This window comes from Halictus rubicundus, unplaced genomic scaffold (genome assembly GCF_050948215.1).
Source record: "Halictus rubicundus isolate RS-2024b unplaced genomic scaffold, iyHalRubi1_principal scaffold0109, whole genome shotgun sequence".
Lineage (NCBI taxonomy): Eukaryota > Metazoa > Arthropoda > Insecta > Hymenoptera > Halictidae > Halictus > Halictus rubicundus.
Genome location: NW_027488650.1, coordinates 192 through 20,924, shown reverse-complemented (window position 1 = coordinate 20,924; position 20,733 = coordinate 192). Strand labels below are relative to the sequence as shown.

At 42.4% G+C, this 20,733-nt stretch overlaps 1 protein-coding gene across 1 annotated transcript in view; it reads left to right on the top strand.

Annotated features, from left to right (window-relative positions):
- The window catches only part of LOC143363740 (uncharacterized), a gene marked incomplete at its 3' end in the record, with an annotated part of 113,995 nt that extends 104,614 nt beyond the window's left edge, over positions 1 to 9,381 (top strand). The window contains exon 2 of the mRNA XM_076804280.1: positions 9,291 to 9,381. Coding sequence (XP_076660395.1) covers positions 9,291 to 9,381 — 91 coding nt within the window. The remainder of the gene's footprint in view (positions 1 to 9,290) is intronic.
- Positions 9,382 to 20,733: the final 11,352 nt, after the last annotated feature.

Below are 20,733 nucleotides of genomic sequence, written 5' to 3'. Positions count from 1 at the left end.
GAGGATAGGATAGGATAGAGGATAGGATAGGATAGAGGATAATATAGGATAGAGGATAGGATAGGATAGAGGATAGGATAGGATAGAGGATAGGATAGGATAGAGGATAGGATAGGATAGAGAATAGGATATAGGATTGGATAGGATAGCGGATAGGATAGGATAGAGGATTGGATAGGATAGGGGATAGGATACGATAGAGGATAGGATAGGATAGAGAATAGGATATAGGATTGGATAGGATAGAGGATAGAATAGGATAGAGGATAGGATAGGATAGAGGATAGGATATGATACAGGATAGGATAGGATAGAGGATAGGATAGGATAGAGGATAGGATAGGATACAGGATAGGATAGGATAGAGGATAGGATATGATAGAGGATAGGATAGGATAGAGCATAGGATAGGATAGAGAATAGGATGGGATAGAGGATAGGATAGGATAGAGGATAGGATAGGATAGAGGATAGGATAGGATAGAGGATGGGATAGGATAGAGGATAGGATAGGATAGAGGATAGGATAGGATAGAGGATATGATAGGATAGAGGATAGGATAGGATAGTGGATAGGATAGGATAGAGGATAGGATAGGATAGAGGATAGGATAGGATAGAGGATACGATATAGGATTTAATAGGATAGAGGATAGGATAGGATAGAGGATAGGATATAATAGAGGATACGATATAGGATTTAATAGGATAGAGGATAGGATACGATAGAGGATACGATAGGATAGAGGATAGGATAGGATAGAGAATAGGATAGGATAGAGGAAAGGATAGGATAGAGGATAGGATAGGATAGAGGATAGGATAGGATAGAGGATGGGATAGGATAGAGGATAATATAGGATAGAGGATAGGATAGGATAGAGGATGGGATAGGATAGAGGATAATATAGGATAGAGGATAGGATAGGATATAGGATAGGATAGGATAGAGGATAGGATAGGATAGAGGATAGGATACGATAGAGGATAGGATAGGATAGAGGATAGGATACGATAGAGGATAGGATAGGATAGAGGATACGATATAGGATTTAATAGGATAGAGGATAGGATACGATAGAGGATAGGATAGGATAGAGGATAGAGGATAGGATAGAGGATAGGATAGGATAGAGGATAGGATAGGATAGAGGATAGGATAGGATAGAGGATAGGATAGGATAGAGGATATGATAGGATAGAGGATAGGATAGGATAGAGGATAGGATACGATAGAGGATAGGATACGATAGAGGATAAGGATAGGATAGAGGATAGGATGGGATAGAGGATAGGATAGGATAGAGGATAGGATAGGATAGAGGATAGGATAGGATAGAGGATGGGATAGGATAGAGGATAGGATAGGATAGAGGATAGGATAGGATAGAGGATAGGATAGGATAGAGGATAGGATAGGATAGAGGATAGGATAGGATAGAGGATAGGATAGGATAGAGGATAGGATAGGATAGAGGATGGGATAGGATAGAGGATAATATAGGATAGAGGATAGGATAGGATAGAGGATGGGATAGGATAGAGCATAATGTAGGATAGAGGATAGGATAGGATAGAGGATAGGATAGGATAGAGGATAGGATAGGATAGAGGATAGGATACGATAGAGGATAGGATAGGATAGAGGATACGATATAGGATTTAATAGGATAGAGGATAGGATACGATAGAGGATAGGATAGGATAGAGGATAGAGGATAGGATAGAGGATAGGATAGGATAGAGGATAGGATAGGATAGAGGATAGGATAGGATAGAGGATAGGATAGGATAGAGGATAGGATAGGATAGAGAATAGGATATAGGATTGGATAGGATAGCGGATAGGATAGGATAGAGGATTGGATAGGATAGGGGATAGGATAGGATAGAGGATAGGATAGGATAGAGAATAGGATATAGGATTGGATAGGATAGGATAGAGGATAGGATAGGATAGAGAATAGGATGGGATAGAGGATAGGATAGGATAGAGGATAGGATAGGATAGAGGATAGGATAGGATAGAGGATGGGATAGGATAGAGGATAGGATAGGATAGAGGATAGGATAGGATAGAGGATAGGATAGGATAGAGAATAGGATAGGATAGAGGAAAGTATAGGATAGAGGATAGGATAGGATAGAGGATAGGATAGGATAGAGGATGGGATAGGATAGAGGATAATATAGGATAGAGGATAGGATAGGATAGAGGATAGGATAGGATAGAGGATAGGATAGGATAAAGGATAGGATAGGATAGAGGATGGGATAGGATAGAGGATAGGATAGGATAGAGGATAATATAGGATAGAGGATAGGATAGGATAGAGGATAGGATAGAGGATCCGATATAGGATTTAATAGGATAGAGGATAGGATACGATAAAGGATAGGATAGGATAGAGGATAGGATAGGATAGAGAATAGGATATAGGATTGGATAGGATAGAGAATAGGATAGGATAGAGGATAGGATAGGATAGAGAATAGGATAGGATAGAGGAAAGTATAGGATAGAGGATAGGATAGGATAGAGGATAGGATAGGATAGAGGATAGGATAGGATAGAGGATGGGATAGGATAGAGGATAATATAGGATAGAGGATATTATAGGATAGAGGATAGGATAGGATAGAGGATAGGATAGGATAGAGGATAGGATATGATAGTGGATAGGATAGGATAGAGGATAGGATAGGATAGAGAATAGGATGGGATAGAGGATAGGATAGGATAGAGGATAGGATAGGATAGAGGATAGGATAGGATAGAGGATGGGATAGGATAGAGGATAGGATAGGATAGAGGATAGGATAGGATAGAGGATAGGATAGGATAGAGGATAGAATAGGATAGAGGATAGGATAGGATAGAGGATAGGATAGGATAGAGGATAGGATAGGATAGAGAATAGGATAGGATAGAGGAAAGTATAGGATAGAGGATAGGATAGGATAGAGGATAGGATAGGATAGAGGATGGGATAGGATAGAGGATAATATAGGATAGAGGATAGGATAGGATAGAGGATAGGATATGATAGAGGATAGGATAGGATAGAGGATAGGATAGGATAAAGGATAGGATAGGATAGAGGATGGGATAGGATAGAGGATAGGATAGGATAGAGGATAATATAGGATAGAGGATAGGATAGGATAGAGGATAGGATAGAGGATCCGATATAGGATTTAATAGGATAGAGGATAGGATACGATAAAGGATAGGATAGGATAGAGGATAGGATAGGATAGAGAATAGGATATAGGATTGGATAGGATAGAGAATAGGATAGGATAGAGGATAGGATAGGATAGAGAATAGGATAGGATAGAGGAAAGTATAGGATAGAGGATAGGATAGGATAGAGGATAGGATAGGATAGAGGATAGGATAGGATACAGGATAGGATAGGATAGAGGATAGGATATGATAGAGGATAGGATAGGATAGGATAGAGGATAATATAGGATAGAGGATAGGATAGGATAGAGGATAGGATAGGATAGAGGATAGGATAGGATAGAGGATAGGATAGGATAGAGGATAGGATAGGATAGAGGATGGGATAGGATAGAGGATAATATAGGATAGAGGATAGGATAGGATAGAGGATAGGATAGGATAGAGGATAGGATATAGGATTGGATAGGATAGCGGGTAGGATAGGATAGGGGATTGGATAGGATAGAGAATAGGATATAGGATTGGATAGGATAGAGGATAGAATAGGATAGAGGATAGGATAGGATAGAGGATAGGATATGATACAGGATAGGATAGGATAGAGGATAGGATAGGATAGAGGATACGATATAGGATTTAATAGGATAGAGGATAGGATACGATAGAGGATAGGATAGGATAGAGGATAGGATAGGTTAGAGGATAGGATAGGATAGAGGATAGGATAGGATAGAGAAAAGGATAGGATAGAGGATAGGATAGGATAGAGGATAGGATAGGATAGAGGATAGGATACGATAGAGGATAGGATAGGATAGAGGATACGATATAGGATTTAATAGAATAGATGATAGGATACGATAGAGGATAGGATAGGATAGAGGATAGGATAGGATAGAGGATAGGATAGGATAGAGGATAGGATAGGATAGAGGATAGGATAGGATAGAGGATAGGATAGGATAGAGGATAGGATAGGATAGAGGATAGGATAGGATAGAGGATAGGATAGGATAGAGGATAGGATAGGATAGAGGATAGGATAGGATAGAGGATAGGATAGGATAGAGGATAGGATAGGATAGAGGATAGGATAGGATAGAGGATGGGATAGGATAGAGGATAATATAGGATAGAGGATAGGATAGGATAGATGATAGGATACGATAGAGGATAGGATAGGATAGAGGATATGATACGATAGAGGATAGGATAGGATAGAGGATACGATATCGGATTTAATAGGATAGAGTATAGGATACGATAGAGGATAGGATATGATAGAGGATAGAATAGGATAGAGGATAGGATAGGATTGAGGATAGGATAGGATAGAGGATAGGATAGGATAGAGGATAGGATAGGATAGAGGATAGGATAGGATGGAGAATAGGATAGGATAGAGGATAGGATAGGATAGAGGATAGGATAGGATAGAGGATAGGATACGATAGAGGATAGGATAGGATAGAGGATAGGATAGGATAGAGAATAGGATAGGATAGAGGATAGGATAGGATAGAGGATAGGATATGATAGAGGATACGATATAGGATTTAATAGGATAGAGGATAGGATAGGATAAAGGATAGGATAGGATAGAGGATACGATAGGATAGAGGATAGGATATGATAGAGGATAGGATAGGATAGAGGATAGGATAGGATTGAGGATAGGATAGGATAGAGGATAGGATAGGATAGAGGATAGGATAGGATAGAGGATGGGATAGGATAGAGGATAGTATAGGATAGAGGATAGGATAGGATGGAGGATAGGATACGATAGAGGATAGGATAGGATAGAGGATAGGATAGGATAGAGGATAGGATAGGATAGAGGATAGGATAGGATAGAGAATAGGATAGGATAGAGGATAGGATAGGATAGAGGATAGGATAGGATAGAGGATAGGATAGGATAGAGGATAGGATAGGATAGAGGATAGGATAGGATAGAGGATAGGATAGGATAGAGGATGGGATAGGATAGAGGATAGGACACGATAGAGGATAAGGACAGGATAGAGGATAGGATAGGATAGAGGATAGGATAGGATAGAGGATAGGATAGGATAGAGGATGGGATAGGATAGAGGATAATATAGGATAGAGGATAGGATAGGATAGAGGATGGGATAGGATAGAGCATAATGTAGGATAGAGGATAGGATAGGATAGAGGATAGGATAGGATAGAGGATAGGATAGGATAGAGGATAGGATACGATAGAGGATAGGATAGGATAGAGGATACGATATAGGATTTAATAGGATAGAGGATAGGATAGGATAGAGGATAGAGGATAGGATAGAGGATAGGATAGGATAGAGGATAGGATAGGATAGAGGATAGGATAGGATAGAGGATAGGATAGGATAGAGGATAGGATAGGATAGAGGATAGGATAGGATAGAGAATAGGATATAGGATTGGATAGGATAGCGGATAGGATAGGATAGAGGATTGGATAGGATAGGGGATAGGATAGGATAGAGGATAGGATAGGATAGAGAATAGGATATAGGATTGGATAGGATAGGATAGAGGATAGGATAGGATAGAGAATAGGATGGGATAGAGGATAGGATAGGATAGAGATAGGATAGGATAGAGGATAGGATAGGATAGAGGATGGATAGGATAGAGGATAGGATAGGATAGAGGATAGGATAGGATAGAGGATAGGATAGGATAGAGAATAGGATAGGATAGAGGAAAGTATAGGATAGAGGATAGGATAGGATAGAGGATAGGATAGGATAGAGGATGGGATAGGATAGAGGATAATATAGGATAGAGGATAGGATAGGATAGAGGATAGGATAGGATAGAGGATAGGATAGGATAAAGGATAGGATAGGATAGAGGATGGGATAGGATAGAGGATAGGATAGGATAGAGGGATAATATAGGATAGAGGATAGGATAGGATAGAGGATAGGATAGAGGATCCGATATAGGATTTAATAGGATAGAGGATAGGATACGATAAAGGATAGGATAGGATAGAGGATAGGATAGGATAGTGAATAGGATATAGGGTGGATAGGATAGTGTATTGGATAGGATAGAGGATAGGAAGGATAGAGAATAGGATAGGATAGAGGAAAGTATAGGATGAGTAGGATAGGATAGAGGATTTGGATAGGATAGAGTATAGATAGGATAGAGAGTATGAGAGTAGGATAGAGGGAGTGGATAGGATAGAGGATGAGGATAGGATAGAGGATTGGTTAGGAGAGAGTGAGGATAGAGTGAGAGTTGGGGATAGGATAGGATAGAGGATTGGATAGGATGAGAAGAGGATTGGAGAATAGAGGTTAGGAGAGGATAGGGATTGGATTGGATAGAGGATAGGATAGGATAGATGAATGGGATAGGATAGAGGATAGGATAGGAGATGAGGATATAGAGGATAGGATAGGATAGAGGATAGGATAGGATAGAGGATAGAATAGGATAGAGGATAGGATAGGATAGAGGATAGGATAGGATAGAGGATAGGATAGGATAGAGAATAGGATAGGATAGAGGAAAGTATAGGATAGAGGATAGGATAGGATAGAGGATAGGATAGGATAGAGGATGGGATAGGATAGAGGATAATATAGGATAGAGGATAGGATAGGATAGAGGATAGGATATGATAGAGGATAGGATAGGATAGAGGATAGGATAGGATAAAGGATAGGATAGGATAGAGGATGGGATAGGATAGAGGATAGGATAGGATAGAGGATAATATAGGATAGAGGATAGGATAGGATAGAGGATAGGATAGAGGATCCGATATAGGATTTAATAGGATAGAGGATAGGATACGATAAAGGATAGGATAGGATAGAGGATAGGATAGGATAGAGAATAGGATATAGGATTGGATAGGATAGAGAATAGGATAGGATAGAGGATAGGATAGGATAGAGAATAGGATAGGATAGAGGAAAGTATAGGATAGAGGATAGGATAGGATAGAGGATAGGATAGGATAGAGGATAGGATAGGATACAGGATAGGATAGGATAGAGGATAGGATATGATAGAGGATAGGATAGGATAGGATAGAGGATAATATAGGATAGAGGATAGGATAGGATAGAGGATAGGATAGGATAGAGGATAGGATAGGATAGAGGATAGGATAGGATAGAGGATAGGATAGGATAGAGGATGGGATAGGATAGAGGATAATATAGGATAGAGGATAGGATAGGATAGAGGATAGGATAGGATAGAGGATAGGATATAGGATTGGATAGGATAGCGGATAGGATAGGATAGGGGATTGGATAGGATAGAGAATAGGATATAGGATTGGATAGGATAGAGGATAGAATAGGATAGAGGATAGGATAGGATAGAGGATTGGATATGATACAGGATAGGATAGGATAGAGGATAGGATAGGATAGAGGATGGGATAGGATAGAGGATAATATAGGATAGAGGATAGGATAGGATAGAGGATAGGATAGGATAGAGGATAGGATAGGATAGAGGATAGGATAGGATAGAGGATAGGATACGATAGAGGATAGGATAGGATAGAGGATACGATATAGGATTTAATAGGATAGAGGATAGGATACGATAGAGGATAGGATAGGATAGAGGATAGGATAGGTTAGAGGATAGGATAGGATAGAGGATAGGATAGGATAGAGAAAAGGATAGGATAGAGGATAGGATAGGATAGAGGATAGGATAGGATAGAGGATAGGATACGATAGAGGATAGGATAGGATAGAGGATACGATATAGGATTTAATAGAATAGATGATAGGATACGATAGAGGATAGGATAGGATAGAGGATAGGATAGGATAGAGGATAGGATAGGATAGAGGATAGGATAGGATAGAGGATAGGATAGGATAGAGGATAGGATAGGATAGAGGATAGGATAGGATAGAGGATAGGATAGGATAGAGGATAGGATAGGATAGAGGATAGGATAGGATAGAGGATAGGATAGGATAGAGGATAGGATAGGATAGAGGATAGGATAGGATAGAGGATAGGATAGGATAGAGGATGGGATAGGATAGAGGATAATATAGGATAGAGGATAGGATAGGATGGAGGATAGGATACGATAGAGGATAGGATAGGATAGAGGATATGATACGATAGAGGATAGGATAGGATAGAGGATACGATATCGGATTTAATAGGATAGAGTATAGGATACGATAGAGGCATAGGATATGATAGAGGATAGAATAGGATAGAGGATAGGATAGGATTGAGGATAGGATAGGATAGAGGATAGGATAGGATAGAGGATAGGATAGGATAGAGGATAGGATAGGATGGAGAATAGGATAGGATAGAGGATAGGATAGGATAGAGGATAGGATAGGATAGAGGATAGGATACGATAGAGGATAGGATAGGATAGAGGATACGATATAGGATTTAATAGGATAGAGGATAGGATACGATAGAGGATAGGATAGGATAGAGGATAGGATAGGATAGAGGATAGGATAGGATAGAGGATAGGATAGGATAGAGGATAGGATAGGATAGAGGATAGGATAGGATAGAGGATAGGATAGGATAGAGGATAGGATAGGATAGAGGATAGGATAGGATAGAGGATAGGATAGGATAGAGGATAGGATAGGATAGAGGATAGGATAGGATAGAGGATAGGATAGGATAGAGGATAGGATAGGATAGAGGATGGGATAGGATAGAGGATAATATAGGATAGAGGATAGGATAGGATGGAGGATAGGATACGATAGAGGATAGGATAGGATAGAGGATATGATACGATAGAGGATAGGATAGGATAGAGGATACGATATCGGATTTATAGGATAGAGTATAGGATACGATAGAGGATAGGATATGATAGTGGATAGAATAGGATAGAGGATAGGATAGGATTGAGGATAGGATAGGATAGAGGATAGGATTAGGATAGAGGTTAGGTACGATAGAGATGGATAGGATAGAGGAGTACGATGGATAGGTTAGGAGTGGATAGAGGATGGATAGGATTGAGGAGAGGAGTGGTGTGAGGTGAGGATGGTGTGAGTGAGGTGGGGAGTGAGGAGTTGAGTGATGAGAGTGTGGTTAGGAGTGAGGAGGAGGTGGTGTGAGAGTGGTAGTGGAGTGCGGAGGATAGTGGTGTGGAGAGGGAGTGGAGTGGAGTACGAGAGTGGAGTGGAGAGGTGAGTGAGTGTACGTGTGGTGAGTGAGGTGACAGAGTGGTGTGTGGAGTGGAGTGGGGTGTGGTGTGAGTGGAGTGTGTGGTTGGGTGTGGTGTGTGGTGTGGTGTACGGGAGTGGATGGGTGTAGTGTGGTGACGTGAGGTGTGTGGTGTGGTGTTAGGTGTGGTGTGTTGTGGGGTGTGGTGAGGTGTGGTGTGGTAGTGAGAGCGCAGGGGACGCACGACAGACGGGGGGGGGGGGGGTGTGTGTGCAGTGACGTGTTGTGCAGAGTGACGTGAATTGAGGAGTGAAGTGAAGGGTGAAGTGAAGAGTGACGTGAGGTGATGAGTGAGGTGACACTGAAGAGTAAGGTGACAGTGAAGAGTGAAGTGCAATGGAAGAGTGAGTTGACAGTGAAGAGTAACAGTGACAGTGAAGAGTGAAGTGAGGTGACAGAGTGAACGTGAGGTGAAGAGTGCAGTGAACTGACAGAGTGAGGTGACAGTGACGAAGTTAACGTGACGTGACAGAGTGAAGTAGTGTGACGAGTGTAGTGACAGATTGCAAGTGACGAGTGAAGTGAAGTGAGGAGTGGTGTGTTGTGAAGAGTGAACATGACGTGAGGAGTGAAGTGACGTGAAGCGTGCAAGTGAAGTGAAGAGTGCAGTGACGTGCAGAGTGCAGTGAAGTGCAAGGGTGACGTGCAGGTGACAGAGTGAAGTGAAGTGTAGAGTGAGGTGAAGTGAAGGGTGACAGTGCAGTGCAGAGTGACGTGAAGTGACAGACTTGACGTGACAGTGAAGAGTGAAGTGGCGAGACAGAGTGACTGTGACAGTGACAGCGTGAGGTGACGTGTAGAGTGAAGTGGTTTGACGTGTGAGGTGCAGCGTGAAGTGACAGTGACAGAGTGCAGGTGATGTGCACGAGTGAACGTGAAGTGACAGAGTGAGGTGACAGTGACAGAATGAAGTGAAGTGAAGAGTGACGTGTGGTGAAGAGTGAAGTGAAATGCAGACGTGACAGTGCAGTGAAGAGTGAAGTGACGTGAAGAGTGAAGTGCAGTGAGAGTGACGTGAAGTGCAGAGTGACAGTGAAGTGACAGAGTGCAGTGCAGTGAAGCAGTGACGTGAAGAAGAGTGACGTGAAGTGAAGAGTGAAGTGAAGTGACAGAGTGAAGTGAAGTGCAAGAGTGACAGTGCAGTGACGAGTGAAGTGAAGTGACGCGTGAAGTGCAGTGCACGAGTGACGTGCAGTGAAGAGTGAGGTGACAGTGAAGAGTGAAGTGGTTTGACAGTGTGAGGTGAAGAGTGAAGTGAAGTGAAGAGTGAGGTGCAGTGACGAGTGAAGTGACGTGACAGAGTGAAGTGACAGTGAAGAGTGAAGTGAAGTGGAGATGAAGTGAAGTGAAGAGTGAAGTGACGTGACAGAGTGAAGTGCAGTGACGAGTGCAAGTGAAGTGAAGATTGACAGTGAAGTGAAGAGTGAAGTGGAGTGACGAGTGATGTGAAGTGAAGAGTGAGGTGACAGTGTAGAGTGCAGTGGTTTGAAGTGTGCGGTGAAGAGTGAAGTGCAGTGACAGAGTGAGGTGATGTGCAAGAGTGAAGTGAAGTGAAGAGTGAGGTGAAGTGAAGAATGAAGTGAAGTGACAGAGTGACAGTGTGGTGAAGAGTGAAGTGAAATGAAGAGTGAAGTGAAGTGAAGAGTGAAGTGAGTGAGAGTGAAGTGAGTGAGAGTGAAGAGAAGTGAAGTGAAGCAGTGCAGTGAAGTGAAGAGTGACAGTGACGTGACAGAGTGAAGTGCAGTGACGAGTGAAGTGAAGTGAAGAGTGAAGTGCAGTGAAGAGTGCAGTGACGTGAAGAGTGACGTGACAGTGAAGCGTGCAAGTGCAGTGAAGAGTGAAGTGAAGTGAAGAGTGAAGTGAAGTGAAGAGTGAGGGTGAACGTGATGAGTGGAGTGGTTTGACAGTGTGAGGTGAACGAGTGAAGTGCAGTGAAGAGTGAGGTGAAGTGAAGAGTGAAGTGCAGTGAAGAGTGACAGTGAAGTGAAGAGTGACGTGACAGGGGACGAGTGAAGTGAAGTGAGCGTGAAGAGACGTGAAGTGAAGTGACAGAAGTGAAGAGTGCAGTGACGAGCGTGAGGTGAAGTGCAGAGTGAAGTGGTTTGAAGTGTGCGGTGAAGAGTGAAGTGACGTGAAGAGTGAGGTGACGTGAAGAGTGAAGTGAAGTGAAGAGTGAAGTGAAGTGAAGAGTGAAGTGAAGTGACGAGTGAAGTGACGTGAAGAGTGAAGTGTGGTGAAGAGTGCAGTGACATGAAGAGTGAAGTGAAGTGAAGAGTGAAGTGAAGTGAAGGGTGATGTGACTTGAAGCGTGAAGTGAAGTGAAGAGTGAAGTGGAGTGACGAGTGAAGTGAATTGAAGTGTGAAGTGGCGAGTGAAGTGCACTTGAAAGTGAAGTGAAGTGAAGAGTGACGTGCCTTGAAGTGTGCAGTGAAGAGTGAAGTGAAGTGAAGAGTGAAGTGAAGTGCAGAGTGAAGTGTGGTGACGAGTGAAGTGAAATGAAGAGTGAAGTGAAGTGAAGAGTGACGTGAAGTGAAGAGTGAAGTGAAGTGCAGAGTGAAGTGCAGTGAAGAGTGAAGTGACGTGAAGAGTGAAGTGTGGTGAAGAGTGAAGTGCAAGTGACGTGCAGAGTGATGTGAAGTGACGAGTGACGTGACGTGAAGGGTGCAAGTGAAGTGCAGCGTGAAGTGCAGACGTGAAGTGAAGTGAAGAGTGAAGTGTAGGGCAGAGTGAAGTGAAGTGGAGAGTGAAGTGAAGTGAAGAGTGAAGTGAAGTGGAGAGTGACGTGAATTGAAGTGTGAAGTGGAGAGTGACAGTGAAGTGAAGAGTGAAGTGAAGTGACGGGTGAGGTGACGTGAAGAGTGAAGTGGTTTGCAAGTGTGAGGTGAAGAGTGAAGTGAAGAGTGAAGTGAAGTGACGAGTGAAGTGTGGTGAAGAGTGAAGTGAAGTGAAGAGTGAAGTGAACTGAAGAGTGAAGTGAAGTGAAGGGTGAAGTGAAGTGAAGAGTGAAGTGAAGTGAAGAGTGATGTGAACGTGAAGAAGTGAAGTGAAGTGAAGAGTGAAGTGTGGTGAAGAGTGAAGTGACATGAAGAGTGAAGTGAAGTGACGAGTGAACGTGAAGTGCAGAGTGAAGTGTAGGGAGAGTGAAGTGAAGAGAGTGAAGTGAAGTGAAGAGTGACAGTGCGTGAAGTGAAGACGTGAAGAGTGAAGTGAGTGAAGAGTGAAGTGAAGTGAAGAGTGAAGTGACGTGAAGAGTGCACGTGAAGTGAAGAGTGAAGTGAACGTGAAGAGTGAAGTGAAGTGAAGAGTGAAGTGAAGTGAAGAGTGAAGTGAAGTGAAAGACGTGAAGTGAAGTGACGAGTGACAGTGAAGTGAGAGTGAAGTGACACTGAAGTGGAGAAGTGAAGTGAAGTGAAGAGTGAAGTGACAGTGAATAGTGATGTGAAGTGAAGAGTGAAGTGAAGTGAAGAGTGAAGTGAAGTGACGAGTGAAGTGTTGTGAAGAGTGCAGTGTGGTGAAGAGTGAAGTGACAATGCAGAGTGAAGTGAAGTGAAGAGTGAAGTGAAGTGAAGAGTGAAGTGAAGTGAAGAGTGAAGTGTAGGGAAGAGTGAAGTGAAGTGGAGAGTGCAGTGAAGTGACAGAGTGAAGTGAAGTGGAGAGTGAAGTGACATTGAAGTGTGAAGTGGAGAGTGAAGTGACGTGACAGCGTGAAGTGCAGTGAAGGGTGAGGTGAAGTGACAGAGTGAAGTGGTTTGAAGTGTGAGGTGAAGAGTGAAGTGAAGAGTGACAGTGAAGTGAAGAGTGCAGTGTGGTGAAGAGTGAAGTGCCAGTGAAGAGTGAAGTGCAATGAAGAGTGAAGTGAAGTGAAGGGTGAAGTGAAGTGAAGAGTGAAGTGAAGTGAAGAGTGAAGTGAAGTGAAGAGTGAAGTGTGGTGACGAGTGAAGTGAAATGAAGAGTGAAGTGAAGTGAAGAGTGAAGTGAAGTGAAGACGTGAAGTGTAGGGAAGAGTGAAGTGACGTGGAGAGTGAAGTGAAGTGACGAGTGAAGTGAAGTGAAGAGTGACGTGAAGTGAAGAGTGAAGTGACATGAAGAGTGAAGTGAAGTGACGAGTGAAGTGAAGTGAAGAGTGAAGTGAAGTGAAGAGTGACAATGCAGTGGAGAGTGAACGTGAAGTGAAAGTGAGAGTGAATTGCAAGTGTGAAGTGGAGAGTGACAGTGAAGTGAAGAGTGACCGTGACGTGACAAGTGCCGTGACATTGAAGAGTGACGTGAAGTGAAGAGTGCAGTGACATTGAGTGTGAAGTGGAGAGTGACGTGAAGTGACGAGTGAAGTGACGTGAAGAGTGAAGTGAAGTGAAGAGTGAAGTGAAGTGAAGAGTGAAGTGCCGTGAAGCGTGAAGTGAAGTGAAGAGTGAAGTGCAGAGTGACGAGTGAAGTGAAGTGAAGAGTGAAGTGGTTTGAAGTGTGAGGTGAAGAGTGAAGTGAAGTGAAGAGTGAGGTGAAGTGAAGAGTGACAGTGAAGTGAAGAGTGAAGTGAAGTGAAGAGTGAAGTGAAGTGCAGAGTGAAGTACTGGTGGAGAGTGAAGTGCAAATGAAGAGTGAAGTGAAGTGAAGAGTGAAGTGTGGTGAAGAGTGAAGTGAAATGAAGAGTGAAGTGAAGTGAAGCGTGAAGTGAAGTGACGAGTGAAGTGACAGTGAAGAGTGAAGGGCAGGTGAAGAGTGAGGGGCAGTGACGAGTGACGTGAACTGAAGAGTGAAGTGAAGTGACAGAGTGAAGTGAAGTGAAGAGTGAAGTGAAGTGAAGAGTGAAGTGAAGTGAAGAGTGAAGTGAAGTGAAGAGTGAAGTGACAGTGAAGAGTGACGTGAAGTGGAGAGTGAAGTGAAGTGAAGAGTGACAGTGACGTGAAGAGTGAAGTGAAGTGAGAGTGAAGTGAAGTGAAGAGTGAGGTGAAGTGAAGACTGACAGTGAAGTGAAGAGTGAAGTGTAGTGAAGAGTGACAGTGAAATGACAGAGTGAAGTGAAGTGAAGAGTGAAGTGAAGTGAAGAGTGACGTGCAGTGAAGACTTGAAGTGACGTGAAGAGTGAAGTGAAGTGAAGAGTGACTGTGAAGTGAAGAGTGAAGTGAGGTGAAGAGTGAAGTGAAGTGAAGGGTGAAGTGAAGTGAAGAGTGAAGTGGTTTGAAGTGTGAGGTGAAGAGTGATGTGCAGTGAAGAGTGAAGTGAAGTGAAGAGTGAAGTGAAGTGGAGCGTGAAGTGAAGTGAAGAGTGAACGTGAAGTGACGAGTGAGGTGAAGTGAAGAGTGAAGTGAACGTGAAGAGTGAAGTGACGTGAAGAGTGAAGTGAAGTGGAGACTGAAGTGAAGTGACGAGTGAAGTGCAGTGAAGAGTGAAGTGAAGTGCAGAGTGAAGTGACGTGAAGATTGCAGTGAAGTGAAGAGTGAAGTGGAGTGAAGAGTGATGTGAAGTGAAGAGTGAGGTGCAAGTGTAGAGTGAAGTGGTTTGACAGTGTGAGGTGACGAGTGAAGTGCAGTGAAGAGTGAGGTGAGTGAACGAGTGAAGTGAAGTGACGAGTGAGGTGAAGTGAAGAGAGAAGTGAAGTGAAGAGTGACGTGTGGTGAAGAGTGACAGTGACAATGAAGAGTGAAGTGAAGTGAAGAGTGAAGTGAAGTGAAGAGTGAAGTGAAGTGACGAGTGAAGTGAAGTGAAGAGTGAAGTGAAGTGAAGAGTGAAGTGAAGTGAAGAGTGACGTGAAGTGAAGAGTGAAGTGAAGTGAAGAGTGAAGTGAAGTGAAGAGTGAAGTGAAGTGAAGAGTGAAGTGAAGTGAAGAGTGAAGTGAAGTGAAGAGTGAAGTGAAGTGAAGAGTGAAGTGAAGTGACAGAGTGAGGTGACGTGATGAGTGGAGTGGTTTGAAGTGTGAGGTGACGAGTGAAGTGAAGTGAAGAGTGACGGTGAAGTGACGAGTGACAGTGAAGTGAAGAGTGACGTGCAGTGAAGAGTGAAGTGACGGGGAGAGTGACAGTGACGTGAAGAGTGAAGTGAAGTGAAGAGTTAAGTGAAGTGAAGAGTGAAGTGAAGTGAAGAGTGAGGTGAAGTGAAGAGTGAAGTGGTTTGACGTGTGAGGTGAAGAGTGAAGTGCAGTGAAGAGTGAAGTGAAGTGAAGGGTGATGTGAAGTGAAGAGTGAAGTGAAGTGACAGAGTGCAAGTGGAGTGAAGAGTGAAGTGAATTGAAGTGTGAAGTGGAGAGTGAAGTGAATTGAAAGTGAAGTGAAGTACAGAGTGACAGTGAATTGAAGTGTGAAGTGAAGAGTGAAGTGAGTGAAGAGTGAAGTGAAGTGAAGAGTGACAGTGTGGTGAAGAGTGAAGTGAAATGAAGAGTGAAGTGAAGTGAAGAGTGAAGTGAAGTGAAGAGTGAAGTGAAGTGAAGAGTGAAGTGAAGTGACGACGTGCAGTGACAGTGAAGAGTGAAGTGTGGTGAAGAGTGAAGTGAAGTGAAGTGAAGAGTGCAGTGAAGTGACGAGTGAAGTGAAGTGAAGGGTGCAGTGAAGTGACAGAGTGACAGTGAAGTGAAGAGTGACGTGAAGTGAAGAGTGAAGTGTAGGGAAGAGTGAAGTGAAGTGGAGAGTGAAGTGAAGTGAAGAGTGAAGTGAAGTGGAGAGTGAAGTGAATTGAAGAGTGAAGTGAGACGAGTGAAGTGAAGTGACAGAGTGAAGTGACGTGAAGGGTGAGGTGAAGTGACAGAGTGAAGTGGTTTGACAGTGAGGTGAAGAGTGAAGTGAAGAGTGAAGTGAACGTGAAGAGTGAAGTGTGGTGCAGAGTGAAGTGCAGTGAAGAGTGAAGTGACATGAAGAGTGAAGTGACAGTGAAGGGTGAAGTGAAGTGACGAGTGCAAGTGACGTGCAGAGTGAGTGAAGTGAAGAGTGAAGTGAAGTGAAGCGTGAGTGTGGTGAAGAGTGCACGTGAAATGAAGAGTGACAGTGAAGTGAAGCGTGAAGTGAGTGCAGCGTGAAGTGTAGGGACGCGTGACGTGAAGTGGCGAGTGAAGTGAAGTGAAGAGTGAAGTGAAGTGCAGACGTGACAGTGCAGTGAAGAGTGAAGTGGCAGTGCAGAGTGAACGTGACAGTGCAGAGACGACGTGAAGTGACGTGAGAGAGTGCCGTGCAGTGCACGAGTGAAGTGCAAGTAGCAGTGAAGTGCCTATCCGCTATCCTAGTCCTCATCCGTCTATGACTATCCAGTGAATCCGAATCCTATTCTCTATCCTATCCTATCCTCTATCATAGCTGATGCACTATCATATCCTATCCGTACGATCCTATCTCCATATCCTATCCTATCCTCTATCTAATATCCTCTATCCTATCTTATCCTCTATCCTATCCCATCCTCTATCCTATCCTATCCTCTATCCTATCCTATCCTCTATCCTATCCTATCCTCTATCCTATACTTTCCTCTATCCTATCCTATTCTCTATCCTATCCTATCCTCTATCCTATCCTATTCTCTATCCTATCCAATCCTATATCCTATTCTCTATCCTATCCTATCCTCTATCCTATCCTATCCATTATCGTATCCTATCCTCTATCCTATTAAATCCTATATCGGATCCTCTATCCTATCCTCTATCCTATCCTATCCTCTATCCTATATTATCCTCTATCCTATCCTATCCTCTATCCTATCCCATCCTCTATCCTATCCTATCCTTTATCCTATCCTATCCTCTATCCTATCCTATCCTCTATCCTATCCTATCCTCTATCCTATATTATCCTCTATCCTATCCCATCCTCTATCCTATCCTATCCTCTATCCTATCCTATCCTCTATCCTATACTTTCCTCTATCCTATCCTATTCTCTATCCTATCCTATCCTCTATCCTATCCTATCCTCTATCCTATCCTATCCTCTATCCTATCCCATCCTCTATCCTATCCTATCCTCTATCCTATCCTATCCTCTATCCTATCCTATCCTCTATCCCATCCTATTCTCTATCCTATCCTATCCTCTATCCTATCCTATCCAATCCTATATCCTATTCTCTATCCTATCCTATCCTCTATCCTATCCTATCCCCTATCCTATCCAATCTCTATCCTATCCTATCCGCTATCCTATCCAATCCTATATCCTATTCTCTATCCTATCCTATCCTCTATCCTATCCTATCCTCTATCCTATCCTATCCTCTATCCTATCCTATCCTCTATCCTATCCTATCCTCTATCCTATCCTCTATCCTCTATCCTATCCTATCCTCTATCGTATCCTATCCTCTATCCTATTAAATCCTATATCGTATCCTCTATCCTATCCTATCCTCTATCGTATCCTATCCTCTATCCTATCCTATCCTCTATCCTATCCTATCCTCTATCCTATCCTATCCTCTATCCTACATTATGCTCTATCCTATCCCATCCTCTATCACTATCCTATCCTCTATCCTATATTATCCTCTATCTATCCCATCTCTAATCCTACCTCTATCCTATCCTATCCTCTATCCTATCCTATCCTCTATCCTATCCTATCCTCTATCCTATCCTATCCTCTATCCTATCCTATCCTCTATCTCCTATCCCTATCCTACTCCTATCCTATCCCATCCTCTATCCTATCCTATCCTCTATCCTATCCTATCCTCTATCCTATCTATCCTCTATCCCATCCTATCCTCTATCCTATCCTTATCCTCTATCGTATCCTATCCTCTATCGTATCCTATCCTCTATCCTATCCTATCCTCTATCCTATCCTATCCTCTATCCTATCCTATCCTCTATCCTATCCTATCCTCTATCCTATCCTATCCTCTATCCTATCCTATCCTCTATCCTATCCTCTATCCTCTATCCTATCCTATCCTCTATCGTATCCTATCCTCTATCCTATTAAATCCTATATCGTATCCTCTATCCTATCCTATCCTCTATCGTATCCTATCCTCTATCCTATCCTATCCTCTATCGTATCCTATCCTCTATCCAATCCTATCCTCTATCCTATCCTATCCTATATCCTATCCTATCCTCTATCCTATATTATCCTCTATCCTATCCCATCCTCTATCCTATCCTATCCTCTATCCTATATTATCTCTATCCTATCCCATCCTCTATCCTATCCTATCCTCTATCCTATCCTATCCTCTATCCTATCCTTTCCTCTATCCTATCCTATTCTCTATCCTATCCTATCCTCTATCCTATCGTATCCTCTATCGTATCCTATCCTCTATCCTATTAAATCCTATATCGTATCCTCTATTATATCCTATCCTCTATCCTATCCTATCCTCTATCCTATTAAATCCTATATCGTATCCTCTATCCTATCCTATCCTCTATCCTATCCTATCCTCATATCCTATCCTATCCACTATCCTATCCTATCCTCTATCCTATCATATCCTCTATCCTATCCTATCCTCTATCCTATCCTATCCTCTATCCTATCCCATCCTCTATCCTATCCTATCCTCTATCCTATCCTATCCTCTATCCTATCCTATCCTCTATCCCATCCTATTCTCTATCCTATCCTATGCTCTATCCTATCCTATCCTCTATCATATCCTATCCTCTATCCTATCCTATCCTGTATCCTATCCTATCCTCTATCCTATCCTATCCTCTATCCTATCCTATCCTGTATCATATCCTATCCTCTATCCTATCCTATCCTCTATCCCTATTCTATCCTCTATCCTATCCAATCCTATATCCTATTCTCTATCCTATCCTATCCTCTATCGTATCCTATCCCCTATCCTATCCAATCCTCTATCCTATCCTATCCGCTATCCTATCCAATCCTATATCCTATTCTCTATCCTATCCTATCCTCTATCCTATCCTATCCTCTATCCTATCCTATCCTCTATCCTATCCTATCCTCTATCCTATATTATCCTCTATCCTATCCTATCCCTCTATCCTATCCTATCCTCTATCCTATCCTATCCTCTATCCTATCCTATCCTTTATCCTATCCTATCCTCTATCCTATTAAATCCTATATCGTATCCTCTATCATATCCTATCCTCTATCCTATCCTATCCTCTATCCTATCCTATTCTCTATCCTATCCTATCCTCTATCCTATCCTATCCTCTATCGTATCCTATCCTCTATCCTATCCTATCCTCTATCCTATCCTATCCTCTATCCTATCCTATTCTCCATCCTATCCTATCCTCTATCCTATCCTATCCTCTATCCTATCCTATCCTCTATCCTATCCTATCCTCAAATCCTATCCTATCCTCTATCCTATTCTATCCTCTATCATATCCTATCCTCTATCGTATCCTATACTCTATCCTATTAAATCGATATCGTATCCTCTATCCTATCCTATCCTCTATCGTATCATATCCTCTATCCTATCCTATCCTCTATCGTATCCTATCATCCATCCTATCCTATCCTCTATCCTATATTATCCTCTATCCTATCCCATCCTCTATCCTATCCTATCCTCTATCCTATCCTATCCTCTATCCTATCCTATCCCTCTATCCTATCCTATCCTCTATCCTATCCTATCCTCTATCCTATCCTATCCTCTATCCTATCCTATCCTCTATCCTATCCTATCCTCTATCCTATCCTATCCTCTATCCTATCCTATCCTCTATCCTATCCTATCCTCTATCCTATCCTATCCTCTATCCTATCCTATCCTCTATCCTATCCTATCCTCTATCCTATCCTATCCTCTATCGTATCCTATCATCTATTCTATTAAATCCCTATATCGTATCCTCTATCCTATCCTATCCTCTATCGTATCCTATCCTCTATCCTATCCTATCCTCTATCCTATCCTATCCTCTATCCTATCCTTTTCTCTATCCTATCCTATCCCTCTATCCTATCCTATCCTCTAACCTATCCTATCCTCTATCCTATCCTATCCTCTATCGTATCCTATCCTCTATCCTATTAAATCCTATATCGTATCCTCTATCCTATCCTATCCTCTATCCTATCCTATCCTGTATCATATCCTATCCTCTATCCTATCCTATCCTCTATCCTATTCTATCCTCTATCCTATCCAATCCTATATCCTATTCTCTATCCTATCCAATCCCCTATCCTATCCTACCCGCTATCCTATCCAATCCTATATCCTATCCTCTATCCTATCCTATCCTCTATCCTATCCTATCCTCTATCCTATATTATCCTCTATCCTATCCCATCCTCTATCCTATCCTATCCTCTATCCTATCCTATCCTCTATCCTATCCTATCCTCTATCCTATCCTATCCTCTATCCTATCCTATCCTCTATCCTAT